Source organism: Ochotona curzoniae, unplaced genomic scaffold, assembly GCF_017591425.1.
Source record: "Ochotona curzoniae isolate NIBS_2020 unplaced genomic scaffold, NIBS_Ocur_1.0 contig_523, whole genome shotgun sequence".
NCBI lineage: Eukaryota > Metazoa > Chordata > Mammalia > Lagomorpha > Ochotonidae > Ochotona > Ochotona curzoniae.
Genome location: NW_024466459.1, coordinates 471,709 through 495,276, shown reverse-complemented (window position 1 = coordinate 495,276; position 23,568 = coordinate 471,709). Strand labels below are relative to the sequence as shown.

The 23,568-nt window shown below is 54.2% G+C and overlaps 1 protein-coding gene across 1 annotated transcript in view; it reads left to right on the top strand.

Annotated features, from left to right (window-relative positions):
* Nucleotides 1–21,677, top strand: part of MARCHF10 (membrane associated ring-CH-type finger 10) — a 74,309-nt gene extending 52,632 nt beyond the window's left edge. Inside the window, exons 6-10 of the mRNA XM_040989386.1 lie at nt 3,112–3,278; nt 5,671–5,780; nt 12,987–13,100; nt 18,664–18,706; nt 21,511–21,677. Of these exons, the coding sequence (XP_040845320.1) occupies nt 3,112–3,278; nt 5,671–5,780; nt 12,987–13,100; nt 18,664–18,706; nt 21,511–21,566 (490 nt within the window). The 3' untranslated portion in view covers nt 21,567–21,677. The remainder of the gene's footprint in view (nt 1–3,111; nt 3,279–5,670; nt 5,781–12,986; nt 13,101–18,663; nt 18,707–21,510) is intronic.
* The last annotated feature ends 1,891 nt before the right edge of the window (nt 21,678–23,568 follow it).

Below are 23,568 nucleotides of genomic sequence, written 5' to 3'. Positions count from 1 at the left end.
CTGTTATGAGATGACATTGGGATATTTCACAGCTATGAAATTGGAGGGTTTTTGAAGCTGTCATGAAACGTCAGGTCAGGATTCTACAGCTTCTTTCATGGTCAGCATTTACCAGGCCCTGATTTTGACTTACTGATTAGGAATGTGACTTCTGGTGTTCTCTTGGTGTGTGCTGCCAGGGCTCTCATACCATTACCCACCCATCCTATTAATGTTCTTCTGCCAGTTGGAGGTGGGGCGGGAGTCCCCTGGCAGTGGCTTAGAAACATGAATGGGCAGGGAAAAGGGGAACAGAGAACCCATCCATATTCTAGGCAGAGTTGTTCATCTAACTTCAAAAAAATGGGGCAGATTTCTAGTTTGCAGTGCTTTGTCTTTCCCATATTAAACAGCCACCAGTCCATGGTCAAGGGCTAAGAGATCTCACACCCAACCATCTTCACCCAAAAAGACGGCTTCCGACCTCCCAATTGGAGTGTGAACTTCTGCCATCCCGAGGTGGTACCTGCAAGCTAAAAGCAATGTCTTACAAAGTGCACCCCCTTTGAGGTGCACAGAACGGCCGATTTAGCTTAGCAGATGCCCTCTTTCCTGTATCTAATGAACATTCAGCTTGTCCTATTTCAAAAATATTTATCTTTAGGAAAAATTAAAAATGTAGACTGAAAGAGAAAAATTACTTTGTCATCTTTGATCTTTGCATATGAAGGCGATTTTTATTTTTTTAGTAAGCCTTGGTTCACATTGTCTATAAGGCGTTATAAGACATTATCTATAACATTGTCCACACACACACACACACACCCCTAGAGTAAAAGCTCCCAGGCCTCGCTGACAAGCTTCTGCCACTCAGAGCCCTCGCCAACTCCTCCCGCTCCATCCCTACGGGGAGAGTTCGTCCTGTTCCTCGCCCTCCTGCTTCCGGTTCCCTCCTGCTTTACACTCACTCCACGTATTTCCAAACAAGACGTTGTGTCTATTTTTCAACCTCTCAGCCAACTTGGTGTTGTGCTTGGACTCTATAGGGAAGGAATTTCTGCTCCGTGACTTGTTGTCCCTCCTCTACGACATCTGGGAAATGAATCTTCCACGTCTTTGACTTGGTTCATTTTCACTACTTGAAAAAAAGAGAAAGGTGTGAACAGGCCACGAGTAGCCATCCTCCTGCTGGATGGCCATTTGATTGTCAATCTTCTGCAAGGGAAGGACAGTCTTGCCACAGGCCTCTGGGATGCGCAGGAAACTGTCCCTGGGATACTGTTTAGGCTGGCAGGTGGCATCTCTTCGTCCGTACTTGGCAGTACCCATGGACTAGGGGGCAAGCTGACTTCTTTTTCTCGTTGCCTCCCATTGCTGCTCTTAGTGGCCGCTGAGGCTATGCCAGACCCGGTGGTTTGGAACATGAGTGGACTGGGGTTCAGTGGTGCTGTGTTGCCACTGTGGTTGCCCCTGGCAATCATCTGCCAGTCCCTACTCTAAATTAGCACATTTGAGGTCAATGGGGGATACCCGGGAAGTTGTTTATAAACTTGGGACTTTCTGGAGAGTTCCCTTTCTTTAATGTGCAACTCTCAGGGTGTTCACCTGAGGAGAGACGCAGGCACTGGTCGGGGCTCAGGGTCCTGGACGGCAGTGACCACTGGCGCCTGGATCGCTGGTCACTGGAGCCACTGACCTTTCTGACAGCCCTGTCCCAGCCCGCACCTGTTCCATACCCTGTCCCATCCTCTGCTTGTCCAGGTGGTCCTCTCTGCACCACTGCCCAGGACTTCTGGTCACTTCCGATGCTATTAGAGGTTTGGTCTATAGAGCACGCTTGGGTGTCTTTCAGAGAGCACATGGGAGGGGTGGGAGAAAGGCACGTTTCCCTTGCTCTCTCTAACTCCTCTTATAGTTCAATAACAGCAATGTGAAATCTGGAAGTGACTGTGTAGCATATAAATTTCTCTTTAATTTGCAAAAAAAAAAAAATTTCAAAATTCCAGCAGCCTGTGTATTCCCACTAATGCCTTTGAAAAGATGGAGAGATATAAATTAGGAGTCAGATATTTATAAACAGCATAAGAAAATAATCCTCCCAGAGTCCTTGACCATGCTGTTTACATTCTGGAGTCCCAGCCCAGCTATCAAACCTCTGCACGTGGTGCCCAGGCATCTGTTTTTTCAAGTTCCGACAGATGAGCCTGATGGTCATTTCTTATTTGGAAACCGCTCACTTGGTTACAAATGCGCTGCCGTGTGCTTGCCTAAATTCAGATGCCTGTGCCATTTCCCTGCCCCCTTGTGCCAACCTGCAGAGCTCTGCCTGCCGTGTTCATCCGAGGGGCTGTGTCCTCCACTGGACATGTTCTTCTGGGTTATTTATGAATGTGTGGAAAGTGCGCGGGAAGGAACTGAAGTCTTTGTGTTGAAAATATTCTTGTTATTCTTCGTGTGCATCACGGGTCACCACAGCCCTGCCCCTTCCCAACAAACGTGTCTTAGGGATGATGATCTCTCCAGAAACTAAGCTTGTGCTCCTTCTGTTAGAAAATAAAAGATTTATTTACTTTATTTGAGAGGCAGAGTTACAGAGAGGTGGAGAGAGAGAGAGAGAGATCATTCATTCACTGGTTCACTCCTTGGATGGCTGCAATAGCTGGAGTGAAGCCAGGAACCAAGGGCTTCTTCCAGCTCTCCCACACGGGTGCAGGGCCCCAAGGCTTTGGGCCGTCCTCGACTGCTTTCCCAGTCCACAAGCAGGGAGCTGGATGGGAAGTGGAGCAGTCGGGACACGAACCAGCGCCCTTACGGAATGCTGGCTCCACAGGACTGTGGATTACTGTGCACCAGCACACTGGCCTTGAAAAAACTTACCTTTAAATTACACTTTCCCTAAGCTTTCTGAAACATCCTTATATCTGCAACTGTCAGCTCCATCACTATCAGCCACACCTGGAGGGACACTCAGCAGGGCCAGGGGCATGGGGGTGCACCCCAAAGTCCTAAACGGAGCAGGGTGATAGGACTACCCTTCTTCCTCCAACCCCCCAACCCCTAGGGATGTGGCATTTGTGGCAACTGCCCACAGCAAGACCCCTAGTTGTAAACACTTGGCTTCTGTCCCTTTAGTCTCCTGGAGGAGGACTCAGAGGAGGAGGGAGACTTGTGTCGCATCTGTCAAATGGCTGGGAGCTCCCCCACCAACCCGCTGCTGCAGCCCTGCGGCTGCGTGGGGAGCCTGCGATTTGTTCACCAGGAGTGCCTGAAAAAGTGGCTGAAAGTGAAAATCACGTCAGGTAGGTGGGGCTGGAGGGAGGAGTGTCTTTGGTCTGAGACCCCCAAGGGGTAAGGCCGGCCACAGCCTTATCTGTGACTCGCTCTCTTTGTGGGGGAAGAGGAGACAGGGAGGAAGGAAGGAGCATGGGGCGTGCTCAGAACGCCAGCTCACAGTCCCTGTCCTCATGCTGTGGGTGGGAAGTGGATTCCAGAAGAATTCTGGAAACATTTGCTATCAAATCCTCCTCCTGCAGACAGGCAAAGGTGCCCCCCGCCCTACCCCTCCAGGAGGAAGGACATGCAAAAAGCAGGTGGGCGGCTGAAGTTCAGCCAGCACACAGTAGCTGGTAGGCACCCCACCAAACCACCCCAGACACACACCTTTTGGGAGGCGATGGGTAATTGAAAAGAAACTTTGTTAGGCACAAAGCTTTCCATGCTCCCAGTCACGGAGTGAGCTCCTTAACAGACCTGCACCTGAAGGGGCCGCACCTGGAGGGTAGAGCCCCCCTCAGCTCCCTGGGGAGGCTACAGTCCAAACCCAGCCACGCCCCTCCGTGGACTCCGGGCTTCTTGGCAGAAAATGCAAGGTGTCCTTAAATCCCAACTTTAGCATCCACAGCAGCTCCAGCAAAACCCTGTGGACATCGATGCCCAGGTGTCTGTTCTCTGCCGCCCGTTCTCCTCCTGGGAGCCCTGGCGCCTGACCCGCCACAGCAGCCTCTGCACTCCCCCGAGGCCTGCATGAAGCACCACCCAGGCTGCTGGGCAAGGCCAGGATGCTCTGCTGCCCTGTGCAGCTCTGCCCGAGACCTCCCCGACCACTGCCCAGCTCACTTAGTGCGCACCCACACAACCAGCAGCGCGGCACTCGCTCCAGCACGGAAACGAGCAGGATTCGGATTACTAATAACTGTAACATCTGACGCTCTCTGGCTGGCTGGGAAGTGGGACTGGTTAAGCATCAAGGTCAGAAAACACTAAGCAAGAAATGTGGCATGAAATGATGCCAGATGCTTGCAAATGCCAATGCCAGTCTGGGTATGCTCTGTAGAACTGGGTCGGAAGGCACACGGGGCATTCAGGAACCGAAAGCATCGGAGCATGGTGCTAACAAAGGAAAAGCGGGCAAGACAGGCAAGTTGGGAACTGCTGTTCATCCTTGCCCTTTAAACATCTCTACTAGTTACTAAAAAAAAAAAAAAAAAATTATTTATTTTATTCGAAAGTCAGAATTACAGAGAGAGATCTTCCATCTGCTGGCTCATTCCCCAAATGGCTGTGACTGCTAGAGCTGGGCCCATCTGAAGCCAGGAGCTCGTTCCGGGTCTGCCATGCTGGTGCAGGTCCCAAGACTTTGAGCCATCCTCCACTGCTTTCCCAGGCCACAATAGGGAACTGAATGGGAAGTGGAGCAGACAGGACTTGAACCGTTGCCCATACAGGATGCTGGGAGACGCAGGTGGAAGCTTAACTTGCTACATCACTGTGCCGGCCCCACATTCACTGTTTCTTTATACACCCAGTGGAGAGATGAAACTAAAGTAAAACTCTTGCTAAATTAGCTAACAAGTCCTCTATTCCTGAAGAAACATCAGCACCTCATGGGTTAGAACGCGGCCAGTGCAGCAGGGGGAACGAGGGGCATGTTTTGCTTAGGCATGCTAGCCACAGTTTTGCTATTGGGGACTAAGATAAATATAGAGGGAAATGCTGATCTAGGATGCATGTCTTTAAAAGACAAAAACAAGGCAGCCTTCTTTTCCTGCTTGCTTGCCCCGAAGAGGCCAAGCCCGGCTGAAGCCCTGTCTCAGCTGACCGTTACCAGTCCACCCCGGTGCGGCTCCCTCACTTCTCTCGCCTGGGAATGTCTGCTGAGCAGAAAGAGGGCAGATCTTATTTAAAGACAGAGGGCAGAGTCTGCCATTCGTCTAGTCCTCACGAATGTAGCTACCTGGTCCTTTGTTAGAACTATGAGGAAAAATGTAGAGAAGACCAACGGACCCCATAGTTACTGTTTGTCACAAACACCTGTGGGACAAACACCAAGCCTTCTGAAGGTTAACATTCCAACTTGATGAACCGTTATGTTTATATTTAAATAGAAAGCAAGACCTGTTATTTCGAAGGCATGGGAATGTCACTCCTAGGGGGCTGGCATAACAATTACAAAGGAAGTTTTTCAGATCTCAGACTCAAGGTCGTTTTCCGCCAGCAGATGACTGGCCTTACGTGCAAGCCACTGAGGTTCAGAATGGCACAAGTTCACTCTCAAAATATCACCTCCCCAAAGTGCCAGCACAAATAGACACTGGGCTATACGTAACATATAATTGTGTGTGTGTGTGTGTGTGTGTGTGCGCGCTGAGAACACTCAAGCTCCACTTACAACCCGTATTTCTTTGATTCAAGGAGCAAATCGAGAAGCTGTGAACACCTGTGAGATGTGTAAGCAGGACCTGCTGGTCGACCTGGCTGTCTTTAACATGACTGAGTTCTACCAGAAGCACCAGCAAATCCGGGTAAGATGCATCCACAGCCCCCTGCCCCTATAGGCCAAAGCTGAGTGCATGGCCAGGAGAAACAGGTTCTCTGCAATCTGAGGAGTGTGGACACGTGCCAATGGGAAGGCCTGCGGGTGTCCACTCAGCTCACCTCCCACAAGATGATCTGACACTAACCTCAGGGGCTCAGAGAGCTGGAAAGATTTTTTTTTTCAAGATTTATTCATTGGAAAGACAGATTTGCAGATTTACCGACAGAGAAGAAGAGACAGAGAAAGATCTTCCATCTGTTGGTTCGCTTCCCAAGTGGCCACAATGGCCGGAGCTGAGCCAATCTGAAGCCAGGAGCTTCTTCTGAGGTCCCGCATATGGGTGCAGGGTCCCAAGGCTTTGGGCCATCCTCTACTGCTTTCTCAGGCCATAAACAGAGAACTGGATGGAAAGTGGAACAGCCGGGACATGAACCAGTGCCCATGTGGATAACAGCGCTTGTAGGTAGAGGCTTAGCCTGTTGAGCCACAGTGCCATTCCCGGATAGTCTTGCTTGTCCTGGATTGAGACTTCTGATGTTAGGGACAAAAGCAGAAAACATCAGTGACTGGTTGCAGAAATGGCCGAGTCTGAGTTAACTGAAGTTTAAGAGCAACAGGAGACAGTACTTCAGGATCTTGCAAGGAGAGGTGCCCAGTTCAAACATCAAGTGACCCTAAACATGCAGTAGATGCTGTGTTCGCTCACACCTAGAGAATGAATTGCCAGGGCTGTGAACGGATTAGCTGGCCTCTTAAATGTGACTGATGCCCGAGGTAAGACTAATCACCCGGATCTCAAACCAACAGAAACTCTCTTTTAGAATTACGCTACCAGTGTAGAAGCCTTGGTCCACACGGCACTGATGAGCAGGAGGTAAGGTTAAATTCAGGTACGCTGGTTATGAAAAGCACAGGATTTCATCGACTTAGTCCCCGGCTCATATTCTGAAAAGTATAAGCTCTCCCATAATTCTATGTAAATACATCTGCGTCCCAAACATTCAAAACACTTTCCAGTTGCACATGGGAGGAGCTGGGAGGTCACCACCCCTCCCCCCACCAAGCGGGAAAAAGCTGGACAAAGCAAAAAGGCCACTGGCCGCTGGGGACAGGCTGCTGTACTCACAGTGTGACAGGCAGGGGGCAGTTCGAGGGGGTCCCGCTGTGCCTGGGGAGGCTAGAACCAGCCTAGGGGAGGAACCCAAATGCCATCACCATACATAAGTGAGTTTTCTCTCCAGGTTCCTATGGCGAGGGCGGGTTCCAAACAAGCCCTTGCTCCTTGAGGCGAGAGGAGGGCGTTGGGACTTGCTAACTTGCTGAGGTTTATCTGTGAGTGGGAGAAGGGACATACCAACTTCAGCCCCCGCACTCAGCCACCTAGCGTGGGGACCAGGAGCATGTAAGAAGGTCAAGTCCAAAGGCACAAAGTCACTATGCCTGATGGCCACACGATGCTCCTCCACTCCAGCCCTCACCACCACAGTACTAGAGGCTGACTGGCAGTACCAGGGACACCTCAAGTCCAGCCATCATTTTAAAAAAAAAAAAGGCATACTAAAAAGTAAGAAACCACACCAAGCATCAATCAGAACCAGAGAACCAGACTCAAGATTTGGCAGAAAGGTTTGTTATTAACATGCCAGCAATGTAAACCAAATCCAATTAATATGCTAAGAACCCCAGAGGTTAGAGTACAGAGCATGCAACAACAGACAGGTGGGGTTGGACTGTGGCACTGTGGGTGAGGCATCCCATATCGGAGTACCAGGGTTCCAGTCGTGCCTCTGCCTCTCAGCCAGTTTCCCATGAATGGGCGTCCTGGGAGATGGAGGATGATGGCTCTTGTACTTGGGTCCACTTGGGAGACCCGGGTAGAGTTCCTGGCCCCTGGCTTTCACAGGCCAGAAATGAAGAATGGTTTTGATGGGCTTTATTTAGATCAACACCACTGAGGAAAGCAATTCTAAGTGTAAGAATATTTTACCTGCCAAAAAGTACAAAGCAAATGTGTAGGAAAAGAATGGGGAAGAGGGAGGAAGGAAGGAAGGAAGGAAGGAAGGAAGGAAGGAAGGAAGGAAGGAAGGAAGGAAGGAAGGAAAGAAAGAAGGAAGGAAGGGAGGGAGGGAGGAAGGAAGGATGGATGAATATCCAGGAACTGTGGCACAACCACCCAAAAGGTTAAACAAGTGTGCTGGGAATATTAGAGGAAAAAGATAAAGAGAAAATACAGAAGATAGATTGAAAGCATTGGCTTCGAATTTCTATCCAATTATAAACCCAAGTTCAGAAAACAGCAAGCAAAACAAATAACGAAAAACAAAAAAAACAAATTTTAAAAATCACACCATGGCATATTGTATTTAAAATAAAATGAGAAAAAAAATGAAGATGATGAAAAAAAATCTGGCAGAGGGTCCAGCGCAATATTCTAGTGGCTAAAGTCCTTGCCTTGGATGCGTTGGGATCCCATATGGATCCCAGTTCACTTCCCACCCAGCTCCCTGCTTGTGGCCTGGGAAAGCAGTCGAGGACAGCCCAAAGCCTTGGGATCCTGCATCCATGTTGGAGACCTGAAAGAAGTTCCTAGCTCCTGGCTTCAGACCGGCTCAGCTCTGGTCATTGCAGTCACTTGGGGAGTAAGTCAGAGATGGAAGATCTTCCTGTCTCTCCTCCTCTCTGTATCTTACTTTCAATAAAAATAAATAAATCTTTTTCAAAAAACCAGCAAAAACCAGACAGAAATGTGCCTTCCCTATATACGAGCAAAGGTAAAGTTGCATCTACACTCTCCTTGGAAATCAGGCAAGCTCAGCAGGGCAGACCGCCACCTGGGACACACAGGTAGCCAGGGCCCTGGTGCCCGCGTAAGAGACCCAGATGAGATTTCAGGCTTGTGGTTTTGGCTGAGCCCAGCCCTGCAGTGAACCGCAACAGATGGAAGCTCTCTGTCTCTCTGCCTCTCCGACAAATAAAACAAATAAAGCAAATAATTTAAATTTAGACATGTAAGACCCGAAGGTGCTAGACAGCAGAAGACAACCTTGATAAGAATGAAGGATAATTGAAGATCTCAATCAATGAAGTTGATAGAATGGGTGTAACAGCATGCTAACATCACAGAGCGTGGGCATCGGGAGCTTGGAGAAAGCAAAGGAGAGGAAGAGGAGGGACGAAGACGGGCAGGGATTTCTTGAGAACAAAAGTCAGTTTCACATCAGTCATCGGCCCTGGCAGCAAGATATGAGACAGGAAACAGAGCAGCAGCTCACATTCTTGGATGCCGAGCAGTTTGGAATGAGAATCTTGAAAAGAAGCAGGCCTGTGAGAGCCTGACAGGGTCTTGGTGCCAGCCAGGGGCAGGCAGGCCCATTTCAAGAAGCAGTATGTTTCAGCAGATGGAGCCTGTCCAGTTTCCTAGCACAGAGCTGGGAGCCACTGCCCTGCCAAAGGCCATTTGGATATTTATAATCACTCACGGGCCATCTGAAATGATCAATGTAAAAATTATCCTACTGATTCCTCGAATTGCAAGTCCACTCTGCAATTGTCGGGGCAGGGCCAGACCAAATGACGTCCCAGGCTTTATACAAGGCTGGGGGGCTGGCATTCCCCACACTGCTCTTGAGCACATGTCCACAGATCAGCAGTGTGGACCCACCCTATACAGGTCCTAATTCCAGACCTAGCTGTGCCACTTCCAACCCAGCTCCCTGCTGGACGGCCTGGGAAAGCAGTGGAAGATGGCCCGAGTACTGGGTCCCCTGCTCCCTTCCCAATGGAGCTCCCTGCAAATGCACCTGGGATGGTAGCAAATAGTGACCCCTCACATGCAGGAGGAGGGGAGACTTCCTGCTCCCAGCTTGGGCTCAGCCTGACCCGGCTCTGGCTGTTGCAACCATTGGGACCAGCAAATGGAGAGCTGTTGCTCGCTCAACTCTCATGAAACCTTTCCAATGAATAGACATGTATGTTTACAAGCATGGCTAAACTGATGCAAAATCATATTTTTTTTCTGTTTTTTTTTTTTTTCCATCCGGGTGTGTTAATTGTACACCAGGCTATGGGCGAGGCACTGGCGTTACAAGAGGCAAGCAGACGTGGGCCACGCAGGCAGCTCTCCTGGATCCTGCCTCCCTTAACTTTCATTGAACACAAAATTTCCCCAGCCACCAGAAGCAGCTCACTGCAGTGGCCACTTCTCCCGGCTGACACGCAATCTCTCCGGCCCTGAGTAGTTCACTATCTCAGGGCTCCCCAGCTCACCCGCCAACACTCTGCATGCAGGGTGCTGCCCCCTAGGGGTACGTGCTGGAGAAGTGCCCCTGGCGTCCTGGGGGTGTTCTCCGCCAGCCACTGGCCATCACTGCCCCAAGGCACTGGCCTGGCCCTGCTCCATCTGCAGCTGCACAGAGGCATCTGATCGACCTGAGCCCCGGAAGCAGCTCTCCAACACTCCCACAAATCCCAACACTGAGCCTTCAGGCGCGCGGATAGTTCCTTCAGGTGCATTCTCCCATGTTGAGAATTCCAAGCAGCAGCGAGTCTCTGGGCTAAGATGAATAGCAAGACACATGTGGGAAGCTGGAGGAGATGAAGACGGTTGGCAGGCCAGTGGTCAGGACTCTCGGGAGACGTCACCCATAGCGGCCTCCTCACCAAGTGTCCCGCTATCCCTTCCTTCAACCCGCACTCCCTTCTCACGCACAAAGGGGATTCAGAATGGGATGTGATTGGGCCAGGAGCCGGCCCTCTAACTAAGGAATGTTCCAGATTCAACCCTCGCTGGACAACATCTGTGGCATTCCCTCCCTTGGTCAGTCCCTACTTCAAGTGGCCAAGCAAGGGCCCGCTCCAACCGCTGCCTGGAGTGTCTGGAGCTCAGCCAAGGCCAGGGGCACGGAGATTTATAGCATCGCCTTGACCGCTTTCCTCCCACAGACCAGAAAAGAGACACAATCTGCTAGCAGCGACTTTTCAAATTATCTGCGGAAAACATTAGTGGCTGTTTGCCTGCCCGCGTGCCTCCAGCCTTATGGAGTCATCCAAAGTGAATGACTTCCCCCGATGCCCGGACAAAAGCCGAGTCATTTGCTATGATGCGGACCAGGGCTCTTGGCAGAGAAACGGCTACAGCGGGAACGAGGGGCGGCCAGGAGACAGGCCGGTTAGGAGGGCTTCCTGGAGGAGGTAGCTTGGCTGAGTGGGCCTGGAGGCACAGTCCCTTAAGGAGGCAGCAGGCACCCAGACTTGGGTTGCTATGTAGGGAGGAGGCACTTCAAACAGAAGCAAGAACAAGCAGCTTGCCCTCTGCCTGCTCTAGGCCAAGGTCGGCAGAACACAGGAAAGAAGACAGCCGAAGGCTAAAACCAGGAGGCGAGGCGCCAAGGACGGGATGGGTCTGGAGGGCCAGGATCCGGAGTTGGCCCTGACATGACCCTTCGCTCCTGACCGGTCCCTCGCCCTTCCTGGGAAGGGCGGTTCTTCCAGGCCACCTGCCCGTGCTGGGGGACAAAGAAGGGAGCCCCGGAAGGCCCGCGGTGGCCTGTGCAGGAAGGGGAAGGAAGAGGAGCTACCATGGTCAGTACAGAATAGCCGCCATCATCCTGGGCAGGCAGTCACAGGCTGAGCTGGCCCTGGGGTGAGGTGGAAGGCGTTGCCCTCTGCTGGACCTTTAGCCACCACCCCTGGACATGGGGGCTGCCTGCTCACAGCCTGGCCCATTCTCAAGGCCAAAGGGCTTTCCCCTTCCCTCTGCTGCCAGTTGACTGAAGGTCTACACGGGGGCCTAAGAGGGAGGACAGAGGCACTGTGGCCAGTCAGATGGCCAGAGGTCCATCCCGCCCCCACATCGCAGCAGCAAAGAAGAAAAAACAGCCTACGCCCAAGACAAAGGCAGGGAACATGAACAGGTGTGAGGCGTGGTGTGCAAAACAAAGGCAGATGCTGGGATTCCAAGCAGAACAGGAAGGTCCATGACAAAGGCAAGGCCACTGGAAGGCTTTCACAAGAGGTGTCACTTGTGACAGCCAGGAAGAAGTCATGGACACACACAGCCTGGTGGCAAGGCCAGGGAGAAAGGGGTGAGAGAGCACGCAAGACGGATGCCTGCAGCCAGCCGACAGCAGAGGCCGGACAGCGGCAAAGGCCTGGCAGGCACTCTCTGGAGGTGACATGGCAGCGACCAACAGCAGGAGCCTTAGGCAAGGCCACTTGCAAGTCCAGCTAGTGGGAGAAATGTCCAGAACGAAGGTCACAACCCTTTAGGCAAAGGGGGATCTAGGAGAACAAAGCACCCCCACAGTGCTGTGTCCCACATGTTTCACAGAGGCGTGCCTTCATCTGTTTCCTGTTCACCATCTAGCATCCCGGGAGTCAGCAGCAAGCTTCCCGGGCCCTGGGCTTTGCACAACCACTGGTTCACTTCCCAAATAGTTGCAACAGCCAGAACTGGGATCGTCTGAAACCAAGAGCTTCTTCCAGATCTCCCACATGGGTGCAGGATCCCCAGGACTTGGGCCGTCCTCCACTACTTTCCCAGGCCATAAGCAGGGAGCTGGATCCAAAGTAGGGCAGCTAGGACTCGAACCAGCATTCATATGGGATGCTGGCAATGCAAGCTGAGACTCAACCTACCGTGCCATGGTGCTGGCTCCAGCAAACAGCCCTTTCCCAGCACATCCTCTACAGACACTAAAAGATTGCAGGGAGACAGCAGGCATCCAGCCTTGTAATCAAGACAACTGCATCTCACCATCAGGCCCCTGGGTCCCGCCTCCAGCTCCGGCTCATGACTCCAGTTTCCTGCTGCTGGGTGCCCTGAGAGGCAGCTATGATGACTCAGTAGATAGGTCCCTGGCACCCATGTGGGAGACCCTGGGTTGAAATCCCGGATCCCAGCTTTAGCCCCCTGCCTGACATCTGGGTAATAAACCAGCAGATGGAAGTTAGGTCTCACTCACTTGCTGTCTGCCTCTCAAATAATCAAAACAAAACAGGAACAAACTGCAGGAAGCTGTGGGTTTGGCCTCACCTGGACCTCCTCCTGTCCTGTCCCCTGATGCCCAGGGGCAGCCCTGGAGTTGGAACTTGGGCTTCTGTCCCATTTTCTGTCACCACTTATGCCAGTTGCCCTCCCTGTGTTGTGATTCCGAACAAGGCCAGACTTAAGAGCTTCCTTCTCCATGTTTAGGCCCAAAACGAGCTGATCAACTCAAGCCTGTACCTGGTACTGCTGCTACACTTCTATGAGCAGAGGTTTGCAGAAATCATGAGACTCAATTACAACTGGATCACACGAGAGAGGGTAAGGCAACCCACATGGGCTGGGCACGGTGCGCCTCAGCCTTGCAGCAGGAGTGCCAGGCAGGCGGTGTGGGTGTGCTGAGGTCCTCGTTGTGTCGCTGTCAGGACCGTGGGTGGGTAACTAGCTTCTCAATGGCTCCACGGCTGAGGCATCCAGTTACAGTCACGTGGCTGCTGGCTGTCAGGTGTGAGCTGTAATCAGGAAGTCATGTAAGTGACTCTAGAGAGATCTGCCCCACCCCACCCCAAAATGGAGGCCAGCAAGAAGGCTGGAGTATTTCAAGTGGGCATGCCCACTGTCTGAGCAAGGAGGACCAGGGAAAGAAGGGCCTTGAACACCTATGGGAGAAGTGTTTACAAAGCAAACAAACCACAGGGGAGCCTCCTGCCTGGTGCGCTATAGATCCCGGGCTACCTTATACGAGCCCATGTGTGGGGGCGGGGAGTGCGTGTGCATGCGTGTGGATGTGTGCACCTGCTGTGGTGTGCGCAAAAGCTGAGGGTGGTTCCATCTGTCAGTGGACAGGTGACCACGTGTTCAGCACAAATGACCCCTCCCCAACAGCTGCCCTGCCTTCAGCTAGAGGCCTGGACCCTCCAGGGGCCACATGGTATGAAGGGTTCTGCCGAGCCCTGCTAGGAACTGCAGCTTGACCTCAGCATCCACAAGGACGGGCAGATCTCTGAGGCATCCCAGGATGCATGGTCATTGTCAAGCAGCACTTGGGTCCCCAAGGGTCTTTGTTTTCATCAGACGGCTCCTGCGGCCGGACCAGGCCGGAGCAGTGTGTGGACTCAGGGACTTGTACCATCCTGGTCCTCGCGGGGATAGATGGCATTTTCCATGGTGTGCAGCCCCGGAATGCCCCCTCGAGGCTCACCTTGTGACCCCTACTCCAATCAGAAGGTGACGACTAAAGAGGGAGTCGCTGTGGTAGCAGACAAGCCAAGGATGATGCCGCGAGGCGGTTCCAGTGACACTGTGCCTGCCTCTCCTCTGCTTCCTCCTTCTCCTTTTCTTCTTGCACAACTAGAAGCACCTGCCAGCACCTGGAGGTTGGATCCCAGTAATGAGGCTTCTCGCATTCTCCCAGAGCCCACACAACCACAGCTATTATGGTGCAGTGAGAGTCAGTTCTAAGGTTAATAGGCTCAAACCATTGGTCATAAGAATTAAACATTTCTCCACCTCTGCCCTCATACGTTTGGGGCTTAGAATCCTCCCTCCTCTACCCTGAGCTTTTGATGGGGAGCGCAGGCTGGGTCTCTGGCAAGATCACTCCACAGCAATCTCACCCTCTTTTTGACCCAAGCCTGTCTTTCCTTTAACTCCTCTATGGTTTTAACGGTGACATAAATCCCCAAGAGACATACATTTTTTGGGAAAAAAAAAAAAAAAAAGAAAGAAAACAAAGAAAAGGAAAGTACAGGAAGCAGGAAATGTTCCTGTGTTCACATTTCTGTAACCTCATTTTCCTGATTCCACATTTTTTTAAATGAGCTTTTATTGCATGTTGAACTTCAAAGCACCCAGGATTGACATAGGTCACAGAGTCCTCAACATCAGGAAGCTACCGTGAGCGGCTTTAGCCACCAGCCACTGTAAAGCCACACAAGATCATGACAAACAAAGCCCAATGGCTGGAAGCCAAGGGCCTAGTGCACTGACTTTCAGGAAGCTTCTGGAAGAAAAAAAAAAAAAAAAACTGTCCCAAAGAAAAAGTGAGTTAGAGCAGGACTGAGTCAGGAGCCAGGATGGAGAGACGCAGTGATGGAGGGCGAGACCTCCTTTAGCACCAGTTGACATCTAATTTGGGAATTCTTGGATTACAGCTCAGGCAGGTGAACGACCCAGCCATCGACTGGCAGGCACAGGGACACTCAGCAGAAAACAGGAGCTCGATGGCTGTTTTTCAAACTCATACTCTTCTGGATTGGCCTGTTGGGGCTTTCAGATCGAAAGTACTCAGTCCGAGGGTAGCTCTGAGTTACACAGAGATTCCAAGTTGGAAGAGAACCCTTCCTCCTTCAGCTTTCACTCTCAAGAATCAGAATTCATCCACGCTGGGCTCTCATCAGGAGAACAGGGAGGAGGTGAAGTGGCTACCCAGTGACAGCACAACAGCCCTCACGTGAAGGAGCTTACGATCAAACTGGGAGACAAGACACACTCGTAAAGTCGGAAAACGCTGGGGAGCAGCCCCTGAGCAGGACCGTAGGACCCAGGGCACCTTTCGGGTTCCGTGAAATTGACAGCACAAAGTCTTCCTGAGATCTTGAGTGGCCCCGTGGACACACTTGCCCCTCTCCAGAGAGGTGTGGGCTCTGGCAAGGCAAAGGGGCTTCCTGCCCACCCCCGCCCCTGTCTCTGATGATGCTGATGCCCGTGAGTCACTGTGGACTGCCTGCGATGCCCTCAGCACCATGGATGCCAAGGGCATCGAGCGGCTAGAGAGGGATCAAATGACCACCAAGAAAGGAAACGGTCTACACAGGGCAGGGGGCAGGGCATTCATTAGTAATAACCTGAGAGTGGAACCCTTATCTTTTTGGTTTCCCACAGTGCCCAGGAAATGCCACCGCCTTCTTCTTCTTCTTCTTTTTTTTTTTTTTAGATTTATTTATTTTTATTGGAAAGTTAGATACACAGAGAGAAGGAGAGACAGAGAGGAAGATCTTCCATCCAATGGTTCACTCCCTAAGCAGCCACAACGGCTGGAGCTGAGCCAATCCAAAGCCAGGAACCAGGAGCTTCTGGATCTCCCACGCGGGTGCAGGGTCTCAAGGCTTTGGGTCGTCCTCCACTGCTTTCCCAGGCCACAGGCAGGGAGCTGGATGGGAAGCCGGGATTAGAACAGGCAACCACACGGGATCCTAGCGCATTCAAGGCAAGGAGTTTTTTTTTTTTTTTTTCCTTTATTTTTGACAATCTTTACATGGTTAATTAGGGCACAAAGGTTCAAGGGCTACTGGAAAGTGGGTAAGACTTTCCACATTGCTTTTTTCCTGTATCTGGGGTAAAGGGGGAGATAAAGGGAGAAGCCCCACCCAACCTCCAACCCATCCCAGGTCCCGGATGTGGGGCGTGTTCCGAGGATCTTGCTCAAGTGGTTTTGAGAGCTCCGCAGTTCTGCATTGCTGCCAACCACGCCATTCCAAGCACGATGAAGTTGTTGCAGATTCCACTGATTGACACAGTCCATCATAGAGTCCGTTTGCCTAGTTTTTCACTGCCAACATCCGGCTGGGGTGATTGATTGATTAGTTCTGTCCTCTGTGGTGGTGCCAAGTATCCTCTGCAGGTTCCCATCGACTGCCATGTCCTCCATGCACACCTGATTGCTGTCCACTGCTCCGTCTGAGCCCTCTGAGGAGGCTCGGCTCTGGCATTTGCACTCCATGGCAGACCATGGAACCCGCACTTCTCTTCATGGCTGGGGTTCTGAGTCCGGCAGTAAGGCGAGGACTTTAACCACTACGCTCTCGCGCCGGGCCCTAGAGAATGCCTTCTTACCTAAAAGCTGTTCTGCAGTGTTTGTACCTCGTGCCAGTCAACAGGCGGCACATGCATGGAGCACAGGGCGCTGTGTCCATGCCTGGAACTGAGTGCAACAGACGAGCACATCAAGGCACCTTACACTCCCACAGCCACATTTTTGCTTTTTTGTGGCTCCATAACTTGTAAAGCACAGGAACTAACAAATCAGAACTTCCTTCCTCCAAAATGCTAGGCTTTCAAAAAGTTCGTTTTATTTATTCAAGAGGCTGTGTGTGAGAGAGAGGGGTGCTGTGAATCCGTAGAGAGGAGTACTCTAGGTAAAAGAACACTCCCAAATGTATTCAGTGATGATCTTTGGATTCTAAGTTAGGTCCAGAAATAAGATAATAACAAACTCAAGAACTCCTTGCCTGTGTGAGGAAGTCACAGTCTCAAAGAGAGAAAGCAGGTGCAATCCATGTCTCCCCAGCCAGCCCCTTTGGGGACACAACCCAGGCAAGTAGTACACCCCATCTCCCCACCTACTGCTTCAGGGACCTGGGGGTGAAGCTGCTGCTGCCCACAGTTGGACACAAGCAGTGCCCTTAACATTGACTCTTGCCAAGGGCAGCTAAGGAGGTCAGAGGTGTTCCACTGGCACTGGGCATGAAGATGCACATACAGTCCCGGAAGCCACCCCACTGCAGTGGCTTCAGCCTGGAACCAACAGCTCAGGAGACTGGCAACTTGAGACCTGAGCGTGCCCCGTGGAGGATGAGCTGGAGGTGGGGCAGGGCAGGCAGGTGCATGCCAGTGTGGCCCTTTTTACAGGTTCCGGAGGGAGCCGGCCCTCTTCCCGACAAGGGACACACGCTGTGCCCTCCTTGCCTGCCCCATGGTCTGCAGGGGAAGCAGGCTGGCCGGGAAGATGACGTTGGATGCCCTTTATCTCTCTGCCCCTCTCCCTTTCAGCGCCCTCTCCTGAGCTACCTCCTGGGTCTTGTCTCTCTTCAAGTATTCCAGGAGTTTCCTGGAGGGTGTGTCCTCCTTTGCCCCGGGTGTCCATCATGGGGGAGACCCCAGGCAAGGCGGAGGGGTCAGCAGCTGACCTCAGAAGTAGTCCCTCCAGCTGGCTGGGCCACTCGGGTGCGGGACCCTTCCCAATCACACCACTGCTGCAAAACTGAAACCTCTGCACCTCAGGAAGCCAGGTGTGGCGACATTAGAAACTGCCCTGTCCTCCCCAAGACGGTGGCTCCCGGTGGTGGAGGCCTAGTTACAGGAGGCCTCACCCACAACCTAGACGCAGCACCGCTGCTACAGAGTGTTGATGCATAATTTAGCAGGTAGCCGGCACCTGCCACCATTGATGCAATTCCATCCTTTCCCCAGCCCCACGTGGGGGGGAGGGGGCAGGGACCAACAGCCTCCCTCTCAGCCACGCAGCTGCCTCAGTGGCAGTGCCCTGGACCCCTCTGTTTGTTCCCTGACCTGTCACAAAGTCTCTCTCCTTCCTGGGGGAGCCCACGCCCCTGGGCTGGGCACAATGCCATTGCTCCCACAGGGTACAGCATTTCTCCTCCCCATGGCCCGAAATGCCATAAAGTCAGAACAAAGAGAGCGAGCCAGGGGCCTGGACTGGAGGGGGGGTTGGTGTGCTGCCGCTTCCTGCTAGGCAGAGAATACAGCTGATTGTTTCAAAGCCAGCGCCCAGGCAAGTGGCCAATTAGCCAGGCCCTTCGTGAGCACCCCCTTCCCGTCCCCTCCCCCTCGAGCCTGGAAGGGCAAGGCTTGGGCTCTTGGAATGGGATTCTGCCATTCAGATCGATGGCTGAACCGGTGAAAGGAAGCAGATCTGTTCCTTGCCGCCAAATTTAGAAGCGCCCCCCCCCCACACACACACACACGGGAAAGGTGACCTGGGGTTATCGCCGCGGCAGGCAGCTGTCTTTGGGACCAGACCACGCCCTGTCCCAGCCTAGCCTGGGCGCCTCTCCAAGCAGTGTAAGGGACTCCTAGCAACCCTGGGGAAGCAGACATCTGTGCGGGGCAAACAATTCACTTCTCCTTGTCTTCTTCCTCTCAGTTGTCAAGAAATTACCTGCAGCCCAGACAGGAAGAAGACGAAAGTAGGTCTGGGGGGGAAGGTCCTGCTGGCTTGCTCAGGGTTGCTTCCCCCACCCCTTACCAAACACGCCCTCACTCTTGCCAGTTGAGTCCAACCCTGTGAAAGGGAGCCACGGCCACCAAACCCAGGAGTTCGGCCCACTCCAGCCACAACAACCCAGAAGGCAAGCTCTGGTGGGCTGCACCAGGGGGCAGAGAAGAACGTGGGTTCACTCCGCAGGGCAGCGGGTCTCAGCAGGTCCGGGCTTCTCCCACCCCTACCCGGCAGTGATGTGCTGGGCGGGCGCCCTGGTGCTTTGCAGTTTTTTCACTGCCAGGATCCTCCAGGATTTCCTTTTCAAAGCCCAGAAGCAGGTGTCGGACCAGGGACCACATTGATCTCGGAGCCCCTAAAGTGGCTTTATTGGGTTTGCCCTGTGCTCAGCGCAGTCCAGGGGTCCCCCGGGGTCAGGGGCTGTGAGAGGTCAGGAGGGGTCCCCGGGCGGAAGTAGCACCCCTGCCTCTCTGCAAACACCTTCCAGGTCAGTCGTCTACCTCCCTGCTTCCTCCGCCATGGGAAGCCTGGCCGGGGTACCTGTGCTCCGCGACAGCCCAAGGGTTGGCACCGACTGCTCCCGCGCGGCAGGCGGCACCCAGGGGTCGCCGCAGCGACCGAGGGGGCAAGGGACCAGGCCGGCTCCCGGAGCGCGCAACCAGCCCCGGCCAGGGTGCCTCCCAGCGACTGCGCTCTGGGGGTCCTGGGCCCTCCCGCCCACTAGGACCCTGGTGGTCAGCAGGCTGACCTGCACGGGCACCATGCTGGGCCCGCCAAGAGCGCCCCGGCATGGAGCCTGCCATCAGCTCCCGGAGAAGCCCCTAGTGTGGCTACGGAGGCCCGAGAAGCGGCGAGAGTGTTTCCACACCCAAGGAGGCCTCTTCCTTCCGCTCACAAAAGCACACCCACCCCCCGCCCCGGGCACGTCCGCGGGGCGCCCGGCATGACCCCCAGGCTGCTGCGGGCCCGGCGCCCCCTCGCTCCCCGCCTAGGCCCGGGCGGCGGCTGCCACTCGCGCGTCCTGGGCTCTGTGCGCGCGTCCGCCAAGGCGCGGGGAGGCCTCCGCGTGAATCCGTGGCACGCACGGCTTAGAGGGACGCTCTGCGCCCCCACCCCTCTGCACACCTGCAGCTCCAGACAGGAGGGAGCCACGGGGACCGGGCACTCCCGGCTCCGGGAGCCGAGCGCCCCACTCAGAGCCCCCTCCCCAGCCCCACCCGGAGGTGCCCGCGCCTCTCCGGCTTCGGGAGAACCTGCGGCCGCCGGGCGCGCCCCGGTGGGCTCCGCAGCGCAGGGGCGCCCCCTCGTGCCCAGTGCGGGCCGCTGCCGCCCGGATCCCCCCCACCCCGCAACTCTTCGCAGAACCCTGAGGCCTAGGGACTTGAGGCCCAGAAAGGGGCTCCAAACTGGGGCCGCAGGGGGAGACTGGGGTCTCTGGAGATTAGAGGTGCTGTTTAAAAATGAATCGCTCCAAGGGTTGCTTCAGAGAGGAAACCAGCTCTAGGATCCATCTCACCCCTGCTGGCCCGGTTCCAGTGGTGGGAAAGGTGGGCCCAGGTGTTCGTCTGCCTGGGCTGTGTGCGGTGCTGGGGGCTCGGCCTGGATTCCTGCCAACGCCCCTTACACCAACACCGGCAGCCTGCCATGATTCACCTGGCCGACAGCACCTGGCGACTGCCGTGGCTGCCAGAGCTGAGTCACGCCTATGACCTGCTAACAAAACTTCAGGGTGTGGCAGGTGGCCCCCGGAGCTTGTAGCTTCCTTGTGGCTCTGTGGCTGCCCTGCACCTGGGAACCGCAGCCCCACACCTGTTTTGAGGTCAGGGCAGATGGAGGGCTCCTGGTGTGCTGGCACAGGCCCAAGAGCCTGTCACCTGGCTCTGTGACCCAGCCACCCTGACAGCTGCTTCCCGGCTGGCACAGGTGACTGTCAGTGCAGACAGGACCAGAGGAACAGAACCCACACAAGTAAGGGCAGAAGCCTGGCATTAGGTCAGCGGCTGGACCGGTGCACCTGCTCCCTCTGCTACCCCATCACCCTTACCATGACAAGATTTTAGAGGAAGCATGGGAAGGGAGAGGGGCGGGGGCGGGAGGATGAAAGGCAGGGCTGAGGGGGCCAGGGTGGCATAGGCAGTGTCAGGCACTCCTGGTCAGCAGTCAGGAATGCCAGATTGTCAGGAAGCACACACCTCAAGCCAAGCGGACAGAAACAGTTCCCCCCCAGGACTGATGCTGAGCCCCCACACTGGGCTTCCCCTGCAACCACCACCACCAGTCGTTTTCAGGTGGGGAGACTCCAGACTCTGCCCCCTCCCATCAATGCACACAGCCCAGGGCTCCTGTGAACTCCCCTGCCCCATTTCAACCTGCAGCCCAGTCCTCAGAAAGAACGGGGACAAATAGAACTAAAGAGAAGCTGATTTGGGTGTCCACTTAAAAAAAAAAAATCCATGCACGCAGTCCTTGCATACTACATTCTCTGCAAAGTTTGAAAACCTTCTTCCTTTCTGGGTAAGGATGCTGCCATGACATGGAAGCGCTGTGTGTGTGTTGGGGGGTAGGGGAAGTTTGGCTTAAGGCCCAACCACCTGGTCTACCTGGGAACTCACGGGGTGAACTGTGGGTGTCACCCGCCCACACCATATGCGACCAGCTTGTCCCAGGAGTGGGAATGTGAGGAAGAGGAAGGGCAGTGAGTGATGCTGGACCCTCTGGGCCAGGATCTAGCAGTGCTGGCCATTTCTAGCCTGTGGTCTTCTCGCCTTCCAGATTCTGAGCTGGAGGAAGAAAGCGAAGGCAGCGTCTCTCCAGGCCGCACCGTCTAGCGGGGGAGCCGGCCGTGGACTCTGCTGCGGGGACCTGTGAGCCGCCCGCGTGCCTCCCCGTGCCTGCCTCCCTCCACCTCTGTCCCCAAAACCCAATGTATTCAGTGACCGCTTTCAGCCTGGGCCGCTCTCTTGGGTGTCTGCCTGGAGCGTGCGCCCGCAGCAACAGCAACCCAGACCTCGCAGTCTGGGGTCACCAGCCCCCCTCCCAGGGCTGCCTGCTGCTGTCCCTCGGCCCAATGGCCCGGGGTACACCCCAAGTCCGCTCTCAGCACATCAGCCACGCACTTAGTAAACGATGTTATTCTCCCATGCGCGCCCACGCCCACCTCCTGTTCATTTCCCCTTCCTCGGACAGAGACGGGGGTGGGGGGCGCAGTGGCTCGGGTTTGGGGGTGGGGAGGAGATGGCAGCACTTTCTCCACCCTGCCTCCCCCTCCCCCTGCAGCACTGCAGTGGTGTGCCCCGGGTTTCTGGGGCGGGACAAGCTGCTCCACGGGCGACACTGGCTGTTCCAGCAGGACCCATCTAGGGGCTACTGGTGCGTGAACTCTGCACCTCTCCTGGCTGCCTCCTAGGGCACAGAGATCAAGTTCGGACCTGGGGTGAAAGAAGTGCGTGTGTGTGAGAGAGAGGGAACCAGGTCAAGAGTAATAAGAGATGGAGATGGCAGACAATGAGACGCGGACTAACGTTCCACCACGTCAAAGGAGCCAGGTCCCAGCTAGAGTGACCCCGATGGTGGCGACACACAGGAGTGTGGCACACAGGAGAGTGGCAGGCACACAGGAGCACCTCTCTGGTGTCAGCAGAGCCTTGGGGAGCCACTGGAAAGGAATATACCTCCCTGCTATAGCAAAATACCCAGAGCCCCAAGCTCTTTATTATTTTTTAAGTAGAAAGTTTAATATTTTATTTTTATTGGAAAGTCTAATTTACAGAGAGGAGAGACATGTTCCATCCACTAGTTCATTCCCCAAATGGCCTCCAACGCCAGAGCTAAGCTGACCTGAAGCCAGGAGCTTCTTCTGGGTTTCCCATGTAGGTACAGGGTCCCAAGACTTTGGGCCATCCTCTGTTGCTTTCCCAGGTCATAAGTAGGGAAGTGGAGCAGCCGGGACATGAACCGATTCCATATAGGATGTTGGCACCACAGGGTGGAGGACTAGCCTGTTACACCATTGCACTGTTGTTGTTATTGTTTGTTTGTTTTAACTGAACGTGTGGGTTGACTCAAGACCAGTCCAGGAGCCAATCCTGAGAAGTGTGCAGGAAGAGACACTGCATGTTAAAGTGTTACTGACAGCTGCAGCATGCCCATGGCTCCAGCCCCACTGGTCTGAGATGACAGGCCTGACACATAGGGAAGACACACCGGCAGCGCAGTGGGAGCTGAGAGCCCGGACACCTCCCACGAGCTGGGCCTGCACACAAACATCTTGGCATCTTGGTGTTTTTGAATCCTTACAATCAACCCAGCAGGTGGCTCTTACACTCCTGATGGCTTGCAGGAGGTACAGGAGGTTTGTCCCTCTGTCAGCCACAGCCACGCTTCCAATCCCTGCCCCCCCAAGGCCCTGCAGACTGAGGGGGACACAGAGTGAGGCCATCAGGCAGCTCTGATGTCAGGGACCACGTGGGCAGCAGAGGCAACGGTGAGGACAGAGCCTTGGTGGAGGGATAGCCTGGGTGAGCGGATAGGGGAAGGGGAGAATGGCCAGGGAACGTGAGCCGTGCAGTGGCTATGGGTGGTGCTCGGCTAGCAGCTGTGGTGGCCGGAGCTCCACACTCCTGAGTGCATAGCCTGGCGCCTCTGAGCCAACAGCCAGAAACTAGCCCAGCATCCTGCTTACTCTCTGGACAAGGCAGGCCTAAAATTTGCTCCCCCCCGCCCAAAGGGTGGAAGTGACGCTGGAAGGTAACTCCAGCCCCTAGGACAAAGTAGGGCCCAGCCAGACACCTGAACACGTCCGGCTTTGCTGGTCCTGTCCAACCCGTCCTT